General features: G+C 29.1%; 1 protein-coding gene and 2 long non-coding RNA genes across 7 annotated transcripts; 2 read left to right on the forward strand and 1 right to left on the reverse strand.

Moving 5' to 3' along the window:
* Nucleotides 1-503: 503 nt before the first annotated feature.
* Nucleotides 504-2,994, reverse strand: LOC116021710. Its single transcript, XR_004099044.1, has 3 exons — nucleotides 2,857-2,994; nucleotides 1,755-1,810; nucleotides 504-984 (listed from the first exon to the last, which is right to left on the reverse strand). It is a non-coding gene; the product is annotated as an uncharacterized LOC116021710 (long non-coding RNA).
* LOC116021709 lies at nucleotides 868-3,218 on the forward strand. 2 transcript variants are annotated; one of them, XR_004099043.1, is made up of 4 exons: nucleotides 868-1,007; nucleotides 1,645-1,690; nucleotides 1,931-1,981; nucleotides 2,889-3,218. It is a non-coding gene; the product is annotated as an uncharacterized LOC116021709 (long non-coding RNA). The 2 variants fall into 2 exon arrangements; XR_004099042.1 differs by having other exon boundaries at nucleotides 1,931-3,212.
* Nucleotides 3,219-5,819: 2,601 nt separating this feature from the next.
* LOC116022298 (probable disease resistance protein At4g27220) lies at nucleotides 5,820-17,038 on the forward strand. 4 transcript variants are annotated; one of them, XR_004099169.1, is made up of 6 exons: nucleotides 5,820-6,332; nucleotides 9,693-9,723; nucleotides 10,306-12,860; nucleotides 14,795-15,138; nucleotides 16,294-16,375; nucleotides 16,774-17,038. XR_004099169.1 is itself a non-coding variant. In XM_031262937.1 (5 exons), exons 3-5 carry the CDS (start codon nucleotides 10,329-10,331, stop codon nucleotides 16,298-16,300), a joined length of 2,883 nt encoding a protein of 960 aa, XP_031118797.1. In that variant the 5' UTR covers nucleotides 5,820-6,332; nucleotides 9,693-9,723; nucleotides 10,306-10,328; the 3' UTR covers nucleotides 16,301-16,494. The 4 variants fall into 4 exon arrangements, 3 of the variants coding, with proteins under 3 accessions (XP_031118797.1, XP_031118796.1, XP_031118795.1); XM_031262937.1 differs by lacking the exon at nucleotides 16,774-17,038 and having other exon boundaries at nucleotides 16,294-16,494; XM_031262936.1 differs by lacking the exons at nucleotides 14,795-15,138; nucleotides 16,294-16,375; nucleotides 16,774-17,038 and adding exons at nucleotides 6,915-6,944; nucleotides 14,162-14,556 and having other exon boundaries at nucleotides 10,306-13,204.
* Nucleotides 17,039-17,120: the final 82 nt, after the last annotated feature.

The raw sequence follows: 17,120 nt of genomic DNA on the forward strand, positions 1-17,120 counted from the left end.
TATATATATATAAAAGTATTGTTGTAACATTTATAATAAAAGAAAGGTAATAATATAATATATTTTACAAAAACATGTGCAATTAATAAGAATATATATATAAAAGTATTGTTGTAACATTTATAATAAAAGAAAGGCAATAATATAATATATTTTACAAAAACATGTGCAATTAATAAGAAAACTTAATGTTTGATTTAATATTATTAGTGAAAAATTATTTATTATCTAATACATAGTATATGCTTACAAATTATTTAATATCTCTATCTTTTACAAATTTAATTTAATTTAAATAAATGAATAAATTATATTATCTATAAACAATAGAAAAAACATCATCACTCAATTCTAAATAGCAATAACAATATAACAACATAACTCAATTTAATTATATAATATATGAAAGTCTAACAACACATATTAAACTTCCGAAATATAATACTTAAAAATTAGTTTCTTAAAACAAAAAATAAAGAAAATTAAAATAATAATACAAAATATACACAATAAAAATTGTTGCTTATAAAAAATACGATAAAAGTTGTTAATACTAAAAACAGCAACCCAATCCATTCTAATCTATTCAAATATATAACCCAACACACAGTAACCCAACACACAGCCTAAAACCCAAGCCCAAACCCGACCATATAAAAACAAAACTAACCCTAGACCAAAACTGATCTCTCTTGGGCTCCATCGGTCTGCCCCCTCTGCGAATAACTAAGCTAAAATTCCTGCGAAGGATATTCTAGCTCAGCTCACTGCAATTTCTTTCACTTCTTCGACAATCTCACACGCATTTCTTGGATCAGTGTAAGAAATTAGTCTGGAAACAGACTAATTTCAACATGCACTCACATTTCAGTACACATTGTTGACTCTCTCCACAAAATAAACGGAAGGATGAGAGGAAATCAAGAAGACTCTATCCGGCATCTGCCTCTCCACCCCTCATGATTCCGTCGACTCTAGTTCGATCTGCGTAATGAAAATCATCTTGGGTAAACTCCATTTTCCTTATTCTTTGTTTAGATAAATAATGTTTCTGTTTTGATTTTTTTTTTATAGAAAAACTCACAGATTTATTTTATTTTTTTAGTTTTTACTGTATTTGTATACTTTTTATTAAGAAATTAATTATTTCTTTTTATTTTTTACTCTATTTGTTTAGAGACTATTTAATATCTTTATTCGATATTTTTCTTGTATTTAACATGCTTGTTTTGGTATAATATTTGAAATCTTTATTTTGCAGTTTTTGACTTTCTTGTATACTTTTTATGAGATCGTATACATTGTTGTGATATTGGTTTAAAAAAATAAACAAAGCTAAATACACTTTATATTTTCTATTTATTTTCAACATATATCAGTTCATATTAGGTAACTTTAAAAATACATCACAAATCAACATAATCATGCTTTAAAAACTTGGTAAAACATAAACTGGTCTAAAATTATATTGTGCCAATATATACAGTAATATTATTCTGTGAAAAATACAAATTGAATATAGAACTAAATCAAGCTTCTATATATTAGAAAATAAATATAATTATAGATTGGCATATATTAAATCCATTTGAATGTTGAGTACGTACCCTAAATAGATATTGACTACTTACATTTACATGACAGAATTTTTGAATGCATTCAAGTTCAAACTGGTAGCTAAAGGAAGCAGGTGAAGAATAACACTTAAAATGTGTATACTGCCATTTGAATTTACATTTCTTTTTTATTTATACCTGGATTATTTGTTGTCTCTGCTGGAAACCTTCTGTTTATATCAGTATATCAGTACCTGTATATATACATGCATAAGTATATAAATTTATCTATATATGTTCACATGTACACATATATTTATATCAAAGTATAAATTGCTAACAGTACACATACAATTCCTGCATTCATGTTGCAGATTGCATACACAAACATCACAGCAATTGAGCAAAAGATTGCAAATCACCGAGTAAGTAATAATTTCAGATTATTTGAATCAAAAAAAGCAGGTATGTTTCCACATTACCTTCTCCTTCAACCTGCAATTTCCTTTTTCTACAAATGATATTTGTACTCTTCAGTTTTTGCATTGTTGTTGATATTGCTTGATATGTATTTGGAGGCAATTGAATTTATATTCCAGTAATTAGGAAATAGAAATCTGGTTCATTAAATGTTAGGTATATATAGATACAAATTCTATACTTGTATAGGAGTCACTATAAAAAAATTATGCTAAGGAGTCAAACCTTACCATCAACAATTAATGCTTGACAATAGGAATAGGTGTATGGCTAGTATTGGGTATTGTGTAACTTATATTCTACTCATACTTTTCAGTGTTTTTGTTGTTATAATTTTTATATCAGCAGATAAATATTCAAAAATAGAGTCAAATGATGAAAAAAGGAGGCTGATGCCAATTTTTTCCTGTGTTGCAGCCACAGATCAAAATAAGATGTGTGTGTGTGTGTCTTTATGTAGATAAGTTAGGGTTTAGACACCCATTACAGTACAATACCATAGATAAGACACTCACCAAAAACCCAAATAGAGACATTCTACTTCCTAAGAATTCATAACAACACCCAGAATATTCAAACCTTAAGGATCAAAATAGAGCAAGACATTACACCACACACATAACACAGCAAAACACCAACAACCATTACAAAACCACAGGATCCTTAGGTATTTGTACGTGGATGAACACACCCTATATTTAAAGCACACAACAGAAAAATTAATTAAACAAACTGATTTGTAGTGAAAAATGAACCAATATAGAAATGCTATTATATGAAAAATGAACCAATATAGAATGTTATTATATGAAATACTGACCTGTAGATCATGCTTCTCGCTTGTTTTCACAGACTAAGTAATTGCAAACACAACACAATCTTATAGCTTTGTTGGTCTGCTGAGGATGCAGCTGGGCAGCCACAATAAATTGGCCAGACATGCTTAACACAGAAGGATGGCAACCACAAATTGCAATTTGATTTCTAGGTTCTTTGATCTCAAAGAAGTGCAGAATATCTCACACTTGTATTGTATTTTCTCTAAGCTTTTGGTTTTCATAGAAGATATGTAGAGAGTATATGTAGGTATTTATAAACTTACAGGCAGCTGGATAAGGGATTATAAAATAGATTAAATCGGTAGTGGGAAAACATACCCATACCCTGCAAAGATTATACTCACACGCAACCTAGGGCAATTAGAGTACTAACCCTACAAAACAGCCCATTCCCCTAAATTTCAGGCTACATTAACACATGAAAGAGGCGGGAGAAATAAAATTTGACTTGCATCGCCAGTCAAAGCAAAAAATTGTGTAGTTTCTATTCACCGGCCAATGTGCTTTAGCTATTAAATATTCTAATATTCTTACCTGTCAGAAGTACCACGTTTTGTCTCTGAAAATGCCCATCAATCAAGGTTCAAGTTGAAAAATCACATTACTTTATTTAACTATTCCCTGTATACTGTTCATTTTGGGGGGAAAGTTTTAGCACACTTCATTTTGCTTTAATATATATAGAGATAGAGATAGAGATTTGTGCAGATATGGCCAACAAATATCTGTGCCATAGATTCCTATCCAATCTCTATGGCTTTTTTTTGTGGTACTGTCATACAATATTTAACGCATTATAAAATTATACTACATCCTTTTCATTTGTCCCATTTTATTTGTTTGGTTCAATTAATGAGGCTTGATTAAAATTATTTTTAATTTAATTTAATTTAATATTAATATATAAAATTTATATATTTTGAAATTACATTAGAAATATTATTAAACACAAAAAAATTAAATTTAAAAATAAATAAAAACTTCTAAAGAAAATAAACAATAAAGAAATAGTTGTTTACCTAATATAATGAATAACAAAGAGGACATGTAAACTGAGACAACAAGCAGGGACGGAACCACTGTGTGGGCAGTGGGGGCCGCTGCCCCCACTCACCCCACGGCCCACCCCCACCCCATATATAACCTTTGTATGTATATATGTATATATAGTACATGCTTTATATATAAATAAATGAAAACAGATAATATTTAACAATTTGTAAGCTTGCAAAGATGGTAGGTGTGTGGTTTTGTCTAGAAAACAACTAGGGTTCGAATTTTAGGAGCCGAATACTTGCTATATATATAATGTGTTTTCTATTTGAATTATTTTATCAAATTACTTATGTTTTATATAGTGTTATGAATATTTTTTATAAAGTTTTGATGCGTTTTATTACATTTTTTTAATTTAGTTTATCTTTGCTTCTTCGCCCCCCTAAAAAAAAATCCTGGATACGTCACTGACAACAAGGCAGAGTATAATATATTTAAAATAATTTTTAAATTTATATGTAGTACTCTTTGTGTTCTATCTTATGTATTCTATTTTTCTTTATATTAGATGTCCTAGAGTAAATTTGTTGAAGGAATCAAAACTTGTTAATAGCAACATTTATTTGTGTCAACAAATTTTGATGAAAATTATCAAGCTAAACATTGGCCATTTACTTAACCACATCAAACATGCTAGTTAGGTGAACATTTTAAAGCAATATTAATTATAGTATGGAGTATCACTTAATAATTTCTCATTTATGACTTGTTGGCTCACATGTGCATAAATTTCCAAAAGCTGGCCCATCATCTCAATTATTTGTTCAAGTTGTGCTCCTCCGACTTGTTGGCTCACATGTGTATTGGTTTTCAAAAGTTGGCCCATCATCTCAATTATTTGCTCAAGTTGTGCTCCTCGAATTTTATTAATATCTAATTTAATTATTAGTATGATGATTTCTTATTATATTTTTATTATTGGCTTAATTAATTGGTTCATATATGATTGAGAATTTAACATAACTTATATATTCATAACGTTAGTACTTTCACTGTAAGGTAATATATTTGCAAGAGATTTATAATGTAATATATATTTGAAATCATATATAAATTTATATGTGGTACTTTAGTATTTTTTTTTCATCTTATCTCATTTGTTTTATTTTCCTTTTTACTGGATTTTCAACACTCAATTTGGTGACAAATCAAAATATGCTAATGCTAAACACTAGCATATTAATTTCATAAGATGTTAGTAAATTATGAAATCTAACAATTAGTCATTTAATCCATCACAAAAACCAAGTTAGGTGAAAATTTTAAAGCTAAATTTAAAATTGGTTATAACAAAAAATAATTTTCCAACTATAACAAGTTGCCCACATGTCCATTGAAACAAATTAAACAAAAGGAGATGATGATACATTCCTCTTTTAAATTTATCAGATAATAATTACTTTTTAATTTGACATTTTTAGGGTTTAGGGTTTAGGGTTTGAAGAAAAAACTCTAATAAATGATGATGCTCTTAATTTGAGTTAAAATTTAAAAGAGAATAATATATTTAAGCAAATTTGTGGATTCCTATTCAATTTCCGTAGACAAGGTACAATAATTTCAAAATTTTGGTCCACTACTTGCTTCAATTATTATGTAGGTGCACTGGACACAGCTGGCTTCAATTATTTGCTCAAATTGCATTCAAAATTAAGAAGTAAAATAAAAGATATAATTATATTGAATCATATTGCTTGTAAGAAGTAAGAAATAAAAAATTTGAATCATATTGTAAATATATAAGATATAATTATCAAAAATAAAGAGCAATTAAATTTTATTAATATTGGTTTCAAATTTTTTTTTATTAATTTTGTATTATGATTATGTATATACAGCAACTCAAAAAATTTCTAACCATTCACATATAAGACAATAGAAATTGTACAGAAACAACAAATAACTTTACTCCTTCCATTGAATTTCTCTCCTTCTGATCTCCTCTTCTTCCATTGAATTTCTCTTCTTCTTCTTCAACAAAAAAATAAAAAAGTTTCTTTAACTCCTTCCATTGATCGAACTTCTCTCCTTCTGATCTCCTCTTCTTCCATTGAATTTCTCCTCTTCTTCTTCTTCTCTTAAAAAAAAAAAGTTTCTTAATTCCTTCAATTGAATTTCTCTTCTTCTTCTTAAAAAAAAAAAGTTTGTTGACTCCTTCCATTGAATTTCTCTTCTTCTTCTTAAAAAAAAAAAAAAAAAAAAGAAGAAGTTTCTTAATTCCTTCAATTGAATTTCTCTTCTTCTTCTTTAAAAAAAATAAAAAATTCTTGACTCCTTCCATTGAATTTCTCCTCTTCTTCTTAAAAATATCTCTCTCTCTACATCTAGGCTTTTATTGCTGGTAAGCCACTGCTAAGTGAATTCCAGTTTTTAAACACAAATTATAGCTGCTCTGCTGTAGGTATGCATCTATTCCTTTAACTAAAAAGATGAATTTTTTATATTTCCTCTTCAGAAAATATTTGTTCGATTTGAAGCATTAAATTTCAAAATTTTCTTTATTTTCATTCAATATAAATAAATCGAAGTAAAACATTAAATGTTGCTAACTATGACTCACACCTATGTTATAAAATTAATTTCAAATTTAAATTATATAAATATACAAAATTTTATAACTTATTATTTTTAATTATACTTGATTAAAAAAGAGTTAATTCTAAAGTTAACCATAACATTTCAAAATTGTCACATTTAATCATATATATGTCACTTTTAGTTCTGGTTTGTATCTTGTAAATTTATTCAACTATAAAGACAAACTTGCAAATTTTATTCTCTTTAACTATTTTACTAAACTAATTAAGACGAATTTTTCTGGCTCATGAATGTAGATCAGCCACTTTTCATCCGTAGTGGCTAAATCAACTATTTAAGTTAATTCGATCTCTCTAGTTTTTCTTCTTCTTTGTAATTTTATTTGGTTAAAAACTTTTTTTTTAGTTTTATTTAATTCTTACATAATTTATATTTAATTTTTTAGATTTCTTCTAAGTATTCCGGACTCATAAAGGTATGCATATATAATTGTTATATTCCAGATATTGTACAGGCCAGAACAACATCTAGCGTTAGCTGGGGCCGGGGGTGTTTCAACTTTTCCGGGGCGTTTGGTTGGAGGGGGGAATTAGATGAGAAAATAATTGTAATTTCATGGGAAAACAATAATACGGGAATAAATTAGGAGTTTAAATTCCAGTGTTTGGTTTGTATGAAAAAAATTACTGGGAATTTCAATTCCAATGTATGGTATACATGGAATTGAGAGGGAATAAGTAGTATAAAGTCCAAAATGCCCATTATTATTATTATTATTATTATTTATAATTGACTAATTAATTCACAAATTGTTTGAGTTGTTGCATATAAAGAATGCAAATTTTGAAGAGTTCTGCATATAAATAATTCAAAGGAACATACATGAAAGTTGATGTATATAATTAAATAATGCATATAAAGAATGCAAATTTTGAATAGTTGTTGCATATAAAGATTTAAATGATCATACACAAAGAGAAGTCGAAGAATAATACAACTATAATTTAGAAGAAAATGTCAGACATCAATTTTAAGTTAAAAAAGGGAGGAGTAATTTTGTCTCATCATTGTCTTTTTCTTCCTAAAATCTATGGAATTAAAATCCCATGAGGGACCATGGGATTCTAATTCAATGAAAATGAAGGAATTGCAATTCCGTGTAATTGCAATTCCCTCCAACCAAACGAAAGAATTTAATTACATACGGAATTATGTGAGAATTAAGTAGGAATGAAATTGTAATTTCCTCCAACCAAATGCCTTGTTAATTCCTTGAAGTTTCTTTACTCCTTCATTTGAATTTCTCTTGTGAGTTTGAGTCTTAATAATAGTTTGGGCCATAACTCACCGCTTAGCTTCTTCCTTCCTTGCTTATAATAGATTATATATCCACACCTCCACCGCTAAGTTCCTGTTTAAAAGATCAGAGCAAATTGTACATACTTTTTATATTTCACACATTACATAGTTTAGTTTTTAATACAAAAACTTTTAAATTTTAAGTGAGAATTCACTCCGCATGATTTCTTCTACCTCTTTTATTTGACATATTATTCTTTCCAAAGTCTTAATTTCTTCATTCACGTGTATATGTATATTAGCATGAGAGCATGACAATTTAATTTGTATTAAAAATATTTTTCTGTAATTTGTGAACAAAGACAATAATCTTAAATTATTTTAGAAACTATACGTATTTCTCTTACTGCATGTTTGGTTAACGAAATTTGTCACATGTTCCGGAATTAGGCCATTCCTTTGTTTCGTAATATTTTTTATTCCCTGAAATATTTGGGAAAGGGAAATAGCTATTCCATCCCCTCCCCTCTGTTAGACATACTACTCTTGAGTTATCGGAAATAACCTAGAAATACCCCTATATTTTTTTATATAGGGGTATTTATGTCTTTTAAACATATTTTAAATTTTTTCCAACTTCCATAGAAAGCGAAATATCACCCCCTCGCCAAAGAAAACTTTTTTTTTTGAAAAGTATTACATGCATGTTCGCTGAAATTATTACATTTTAATAAAAGATATTTCATTTTCATTGAAAAGTATTATTTTTTCTTGAAATCTATCCGCTTTTTAAAGTATTATATTTTCACTTCAAGGTTTTTGTATTTGAATAAAAAATATTATATTTTTATTAAACTATATTACATATTCGCTAAAACATAAGTTTTTATTAAAAATATATTACAAATATATTAAAATGTATTATTTTTCGCATTGAAAAGTATTATATGTTTAATAAAAAGTATTACATTGTCTCACAAATGTATTATATTTGTATTGAAAATTATTACTTTTTCTTTGAAATCTAATATATTTTTCACTGAAAAATATTTCTTCTTGAAAAATCTTAATAATTTATTGAAAATTATATCATTTTTCATTTAAAAGTATTAATCATTGACTTAAAAGTATTTTATTTTCATTAAAATGTATTACTTGCTGAAAAGTATTAGTAGTGTTAATTGAATATTTTTACTTTTTTAGTTAAAATTATTACATTTTCACTAAAAAAAATATTTGTTTTTTTTTATTAAAAAGTATTATATGATTGTTGAAAAATATTTCATTTTTGCTAAAAAGTATAACATTTTTATAATGTAAAAGTGATATAACATACGTTAAAAGTATTACTATTCTTACAAATATATCATTTTTAAAAAATTAGTTTATCCCATTATAAGTATTAATTTATTTTATTGAATAAATTTGATAGGTATTAGCTTTTGTTACAAAAGTAATACGTATTAATTTAAAAATATTAGGTTTGGTTTTTGTTGTTGTTGTGAGTGTGAGGGTAATTGAATCACGTGCTCCATCCAACTAAAAGCCTAAGCTTATAGTTGGACTGCACATTTATGTTTATATTATATTTATTTATGCTCACAAGGGTATTGACAGTAGGTTGAGAAAATATGTATGAGCATATATTAATTCTGGTTTTAAATCATTACTCAGGAATTGTTATAAAAACATAATCTGTAACAAAATGTTAAATTAAGATTGTGGTTAAGCGAGTTGATTGAGCGTAATAATGTTCTGCGTGTCCAATTGTCCAATGTTCAGATCTTCAGATTGGTGTGTTTTTTGTTTGTTTAAAAAAGTAAAATAATTAGGCTACTTGAATTGATTTTTAAACTCGTTTTTGAGATTCGTCTTATAAGTTTCGATACATTTCTAACTGTATTTGGTAAATTTATGTTTTCAGGTGATTTTATAAATAATTTGAATTCATCAAGGTACGTAGATTATCCTATTATATTATGTCTAGTATATTTTTCCTGATTCTTTTTTTTTTCCTGATTCTAATTCAATTGTTTATACAACACGAACTTGGCACAAATTAAATTAAAGAGGGAAAAGGAAGATGAAATTGGGAGTGGAGGGTTGGGTTGAACAACTACACAGGGTTGGATGAATGGAAAATTAAGTAAAAAATGAGTAGAGTCATTTTTCATAAATATTATGAATTTTTAAAATTAGCGGGTTTATTTTCATAAATTGTACAAAGTTTTGTTTATTTTCAACCGTAAGATTTACTATATCAATGGTTTGGATTCGTCCACCGATTTTCACCTAGGGCATGGATATATATATATATAGACTAAATGTTTACATATAAATAAGTAATATAGAAAAAAATATTTAAAAAAAAAAAAGAATTAACTTAGATGGTTAAGTATGTATATAAGTATATAACCCCTATAGTATAGGTCAAGAGATTGTTTTTTCCTTTTTTTTTCTCTTGGAAACTTGTTTTCTCAAAATAGGTAAAGGGTAACTATAATATATGCCTATCAAAATACTCTGTTTTTTTCCAGCGTATATATATTTGGAAGACAGGATGGGGCAAGTAATATCGGCAGCATTTCCAACAATAATTGAGGCCGTTAAGGGATGTTTGGGTTTGAATGAAAGTGTGGAAGATCTTCAAACACAAGTAAATCAACTTACTAACCAGTTGGGCGACTTGCACACAAAGTTGACAAATTTGGAACAAGGAGGTAAAAGGAAGAGGAAGCAAGAAGTTATTAGTTGGATTGAGCAAGCAACAAAGCTGATAAACGACTTTCCAACTGTAAAAGATAGAGCAATACACGGGCCAAGCTGGGACGTCTGGGAGAAGTATTTAAGTATAAATCGTGTCAAAAAGATGAGTGAAGCAGTTAAAGATGCTAAGAATGATCTCAGAAATATTGGTGAACTTACAGTAGTTGATGTGGATGAAAGCACAATACCTTCACTATTTGTCTCTGAGTTATCTGGAAAGACATCAAATGTTTATTTAGAGAAATTATATAGATGGTTAGAGGATGATAACATCTCGAGCATTGGTGTGTATGGGATGGGAGGTGTTGGGAAGACAACATTAATGAGACATGTACATAATCAAATCCTCCAAAAAATGTCGGGTGTTAAAGTTTACTGGGTTACAGTTTCTCAAGATTTTAGCATAGAAAAGTTGCAAGATGACATTGCTAGAACTGCAGGGCTTCAATTTCATGATGAGAATGAAGAGCTCAGAGCTACCATTTTACACCAACACTTAGTGGGGAAGAAAACTGTGCTCATATTGGATGATGTGTGGAAGTTCATTGACTTGGAGAAATTGGGTGACCCTCATAGGATTGAAGGGTGCAAGTTCATTATAACTTCTCGCTCATCAGAAGTGTGCCGTCAAATTGGATGCCAAAATTGTTTAAAAGTTGATGTTTTTAATGAGGAGGAAGCTTGGAATTTGTTCAAGCAGATTCTATTAATATATGATCATATAGTGGTCAGCAATGCAATTGAAGAACATGCCAAATCATTGGCCAAAAAGTGTGGGGGCTTACCATTGGCACTGAAAACTGTAGCCGCAAGCATGCGAGGAGTCAATGATGATCACATCTGGAGAAATGCCGTTAAGAATTTTCAAACTGCTTCTCAATTGGAAACCTTGGAAAATAATGTGTTTCAAAGACTCGAATTTAGCTACAACAGATTAAATGATCAAGGGTTGAAAGAGTGTTTCCTTTATTGTTGTTTGTATCCTGAAGATGGTCAAATTAAGAAGGATGAAATAATAATAAAGTTCATTGCAGAGGAATTATGTGAAGATATAGACGAGGGTCATTCCATATTGAAAAAACTAGTAGACGTTTTCTTATTGGAAGAGGGAGAAGAGTGTGTTACGATGCATGATTTAATGAGAGAAATGGCTTTAAAGATTTCAAAGTTCTTGGTTAAATTTGAGCTCGTTGAAATTCCAGAGGAAAAACATTGGACCGCTGAATTGGAGAGAGTTTCCTTGAATTCAAATACATTGAAAGAAATTCCAAATGACTTTTCCCCCATATGCCATAAGCTTTCAACCTTGAATTTGAGAAACTTGTATTGGAAAACTGGCATTAAAGAAATCCCGGAATCTTTCTTGTTGTACATGTCACAGCTTCGAGTCCTTGATTTAAGTGATAACTATCAGCTTAAGTGTCTTCCCAATTCTATCTCGAATTTGGAGAATCTTTGTGGATTATTTCTTAAAGGTTGTAGACGCATTAGTTGTTTGCCAGCAATGAAGAAGATGGAGAAATTGGGGGTGTTAAATATTGAATATTGTGATAGAATTAGGGAATTGCCTCAAGACATGGAATGTTTAGTGAGTCTCCAATATCTACATATGATGGGCACAAGCACAGACTTGGAGATTCCAAAAGGGGTAATATCCAAACTAAGAAATCTCAAATGCATCCAATTGAACAACTGTGGGAGGTTGCAGAGTGAAGATTTGAATTGTTTGCCACATCTTCAAGAATTTTGGTGCTGCTATGATAAACTGCACGACTTCAACAGTTTGGTTAAAAATCTTGAGCAACTGAAATGCTACTACATATGTGTAACCAGTTTGCATTTTCACAGGCAGAGTTTACCTTTGGGCAGTAATGTGAAGAAGGTGTATTTCAGGAGAATCAACTTTACATTAGTTTTGATTCCTGCAAACATTACTTCTTTACACATTGAAGATTGTGACGGGCTGAATGGGTGCATAGCAGACTATTTCCAATCAATAATGAGTAATCTGAGAGAACTAGAAGTAGATCAGTGCAGGGAAGTAGAGTGGATTTTGAACAGCAAACAAATAATAGAAAATGTAAGCAACACTGGTGCCACCCCATTTAAGAGTCTTGAGGTGTTGGATATCTATGACTTGCCAAAATTAATAAGTGTGTGTAAGGGAGAAGATGTAATTCTTCCAGATAATTGCACCTTCTCATCCCTTAAACATCTCGAAATCTTTGGATGTGATAGTATAAAGAAGTTATTGCCATATGCATTATTGCAAAATCTCAAAAACCTTGAGAAACTTGATGTGAGATACTGCTCTCAACTAGAAGTGGTAATAGGAGGAGTTGGGGGGGATGGAGAAGAAGAAGGTAGTAGTAATACCCCAATATACCTCCCCAAGCTTAAACAATTATCTCTAAGTAACCTGCGAGAATTGAAAAGCATATGCAATGGTAGAGAAATGATTTGCCCTTCCATTGAAGAAATAAACATTTGGTGTTGTACAAATGTAAAGAGGATGCCTTCATTTCTTCCCGTTAATGAGGCTACTGAACAACCATACATTCCTTCATCCTTTCGAAAGATCAAGTTATTTGAAGATGAGAAAGAATGGTGGGAATCGTTGGAGTTGCACGATCCAAATGCAAAATACATCCTTCAATCTCACATCCAATGGTAATTTCTTATTTATCTATGCTATATAAAACAATATTTCAACAACAATTTAGTGTGTCACGAAGATTTTAGCGGCAATTTTTTATAACCACGAGAAAAATGCTTAATTTTGTTTAAATGCATGCTTATGCACCCATCTTAGACCATTTACAGGTAAACAATCAATACTAAACCACCACTAAAATTTTCAATTTTTTTTATAACCCTCATTAAATTATATTTTCAATAAAAAGTCACATGTAATAAAAATATCCAAAAATTTATTATTTATATCTTTTCTTAATTAAGTTAACAAATACTCCGTCCTTCCAATTTAGTTGTCTTACTTTTCTTTTTATTCTATCTAAAAATAATGTCAAAATTTAAAAAAAAAACATTTATAACTTTTTACTTTTTCTAAGTTACCCTTTGTTCTTTTTAACTATTAAAGGTGGTTCCAACTCACCACTTTTAAAAAAATAAATTTGAAAAGAATATTAGTGATTTAATTTTTTTTTTTTTTAAAAACAATATTTCACTTGGTCCTTTATATATACAGATCGAGAGCACCATTATTTCAATTCAATTTTCTCTGTAACATAATACCATTACCAAATAACAAAAACATAAAATCAAAGACAAAATAAATTTTACTTAAAATGATAAAAATGTCAATTTTGTGTTTCTTTATATGGATTGCATGTTTGAGTTAATCTTCTGTGCTTTTCTTCTATTTTCGCAAAATAGTTTATTCAAAGGATTTCTAATTATATTTTGCAAGAAACATTGTTTTTTTCTTTTTATGCATGTATAGAAATTCATCACATAATAAACTTTGATGAATATAATTCATTGTTTTTAAATATAATTTGAACTCTAAACCTTGTACTTAAGTTAGTCAATCCTTTCCACTAGAGTAGATGATTTTTAGTATAGAGATAATATATTACTATTGAAATCACTTTGCCTTGTTTGGAGGTTGCATCCAATCGGACAACTGTGGGAGGTTGCAGAGTGAAGATTTGAATTGTTTGGAGCTGGTTTGATGAACTGCACAACTTCAACAGGTTGGTTAGAAATTTTGAGCGACTGAAATGCTACAACATATATGTAAGCAGTTCGAATTTTCACAGGAAGAGTTTACCTTTGGGCAGTAATGTGAAGAAGGTGTATTTCACGGGAATCAATTTTACATTAGTTTTGATTCCTGCAAACATTACTTCTTTAGAAATTAAACAGTGTGAAGGGATGAAAGGGTGCATAGCAGACTTTCTCCAATCAATAATGAGTAATCTGAAAGAACTAATAGTGCAGCAGTGCACAGAAGTAGAGTGGATTTTGAACAGCAAACAAATAATAGAAAATGCAAGCAACACTGGTGCCACCCCATTTAAGTGTCTTGAAGTGTTGACTCTCTACAAGTTGCCAGATTTAATAAGTGTGTGTAAGGGAGAAGATGTAATTCTTCCAGATTATTGCACTTTCTCATCCCTTAAACATCTCTATATCGAGGAATGTGATAGTATGAAGAAGTTGTTGCCACATGCATTATTGCAAAATCTCAAAAACCTTGAGACACTTTTTGTGGTAGACTGCTCTCAACTAGAAGTGGTAATAGGAGGAGTTGGGGGGGATGGAGAAGAAGAAGGTAGTAGTAATACCCCAATATACCTCCCCAAGCTTAAACAATTACTTCTAGCTTGCCTGCCAGAATTGAAAAGCATATGCAATGGTAGAGAAATGATTTGCCCTTCCATTGAGGAAATAAACATTTGGCGTTGTACAAATGTAAAGAGGATGCCTTCATTTCTTCCCATTAATGAGACTACTGAACAACCATACATTTCTTCATCCTTTCGAAAGATCAAGTTATTTGAAGATGAGAAAGAATGGTGGGAATCATTGGAGTTGCACAATCCAAATGCAAAACACATCCTTCAATCTCACATCAAATGGTAATAATTTCTTATTTATCTATGCTATATAAAACAATATTTCAATAACAACTTAGTGTATCACAAAAATTTCAGCAACAATTTTTTATAACCATGAGAAAAATGGATAATTTTATTTAAATGCTTATGCACCCATCTTAGACCATTTACAGGTAAACAATCAATCTTGAACCACCACTAAATTTTCAATTTTTTTATAACCATCATTAAATTATATTTTCAATAAAAAGTCACATTTAATAAAAATATCCAAAATTTTATTATTTATATATTTTCTTAATTAAGGCATGTAGTGACTTTCCCATATGGGAGGTCATGAGATCGAGTCTCAGTGGAAGCACTGTTGACTCTTTGTGCTACAACGGGTTGAGAAAGTATATGTATGAACAGATATTACAATGTAATAGAGTTAGTAGAATTAAAAAAAAAAAGTTAACAAATACTCTATCCTTGCAATTTAGTTGTCTTACTTCTCTTTTTATTCTATCTAAAAATAATTTTAAAATTTTAAATTTAAACATTTATAACTTTTTGTGTTTTCTAATTTATCCTTTGTTCTTTTTAACTATTAAAGGTTGTTCCAACTCACCACTTTCTAAAAAAAAATTGAAAAGAATATTAGTGATTTATTATTATTATTTTTTTTATAAAAACAATATTTCATTTGGTCCTTTATATATAGATCGAGAGCACCATTTCAATTCAATTTTCTCTGTAAAATAATACCATTACCAAATAACAAAAACATAAATTCAAAGACAAAATAAATTTTACTTAAAATGATAAAAAGTGTCAATTTTGTGTTTCTTTATATGGATTACATGTTTGAGTAAATCTTCTGTGCTTTTCTTCTATGTTCGCAAAATAGTTTATTCAAAGGATTTCTAATTATATTTTGTAAGAAACATTTTTTTTTTCTGTTTATGCATCTAAGGAAATTCATCACATAATAAACTTTGATGAATATAATTCGTTTTTAGGAATATAATTTGAACTCTAAACCTTGTAATTAAGCTAGTCAATCCCTTCCACTAGAGTAGATGAGTTTTAGTATAGAGATAATATATTATTATAGAAATCACTATGCATTGCAGCCACAACCAAATTATTGTTGGATCTTCAATTCATTGTTGATTATTATTGAATGAAATGCAGGTATTGATTGTCATGAGATCATAAGGGATGATTATTGTAGCCAGAAGTTGTCATTGTTCAATCCGGAATAGATGCTTTGGAGGTCTCTCATGTTTCTATTTTATGTCATATTTATTAATATTACTCTGTATTTGTTTTTCATTGAGTTCTCTAACCATTACAATTTTCAGCTACATTGACTTTCAATAATTAAAACACAAATTAAAATTCTTAGAAAACTTATTTGTCCATAATTTTTAGTGAATTATTTTATGATAGCAATATTGTACTCATCGGCATTACTTCAAGAAAAGAAATGGCAAAAATATATGTCAAATCTTTTATACAATGTTGATTTCTTCCTCTGAAACTATTCATTGCATTTAGCTCAATCTATTAAATCCTATAAAAATATTTCCCTACTACAATTTATTTTTGGATTTTTTTCCCTAGATATGCTTTTACAATTTGTTATAATTCTTTTAGCATGAATGGTTGTAGGGGTGTTGATGCAGAACAAGAATTGAGGCAATAACAGAGTCACATGCAGGAAGTCTAAGAGACATGGAGTTTTGGTGGCTACTTTTATTGGAAATTTGGATTAACTTTAAACATTATTTATATTTCTAATTCTCATTACGTTCATTTTATAATTTCCAGTTTTTAATTTTTGCAACTCTTCAGTTTTTCTAGTTTCCTATTTAAACAGACTTTGTATCCTAAAACTAATTTAGTTTTGAATACAATTTGAAAGTTTCTGAGTTAATTTGGTTCTTTGAGAGTTTTATCTCTTTGTCACTTGTTGGCATCGTTTCTCTTGTCCTACATCAGTTGGTATTCTAAGTCTC

Source organism: Ipomoea triloba, chromosome 6 (genome assembly GCF_003576645.1).
Source record: "Ipomoea triloba cultivar NCNSP0323 chromosome 6, ASM357664v1".
NCBI lineage: Eukaryota > Viridiplantae > Streptophyta > Magnoliopsida > Solanales > Convolvulaceae > Ipomoea > Ipomoea triloba.

What these genes read in the sequence shown, in the direction of transcription:
- LOC116022298 (XM_031262936.1), top strand. Translation starts at nt 10,329, where the DNA reads ATGGGGCAAGTAATATCGGCAGCATTTCCAACAATAATTGAGGCCGTT. An exon ending in CTTCAATCTCACATCCAATG is followed by an intron (nt 13,205 to 14,161) that starts GTAATTTCTTAT and finishes CCTTGTTTGGAG; the next exon opens with GTTGCATCCAATCGGACAAC.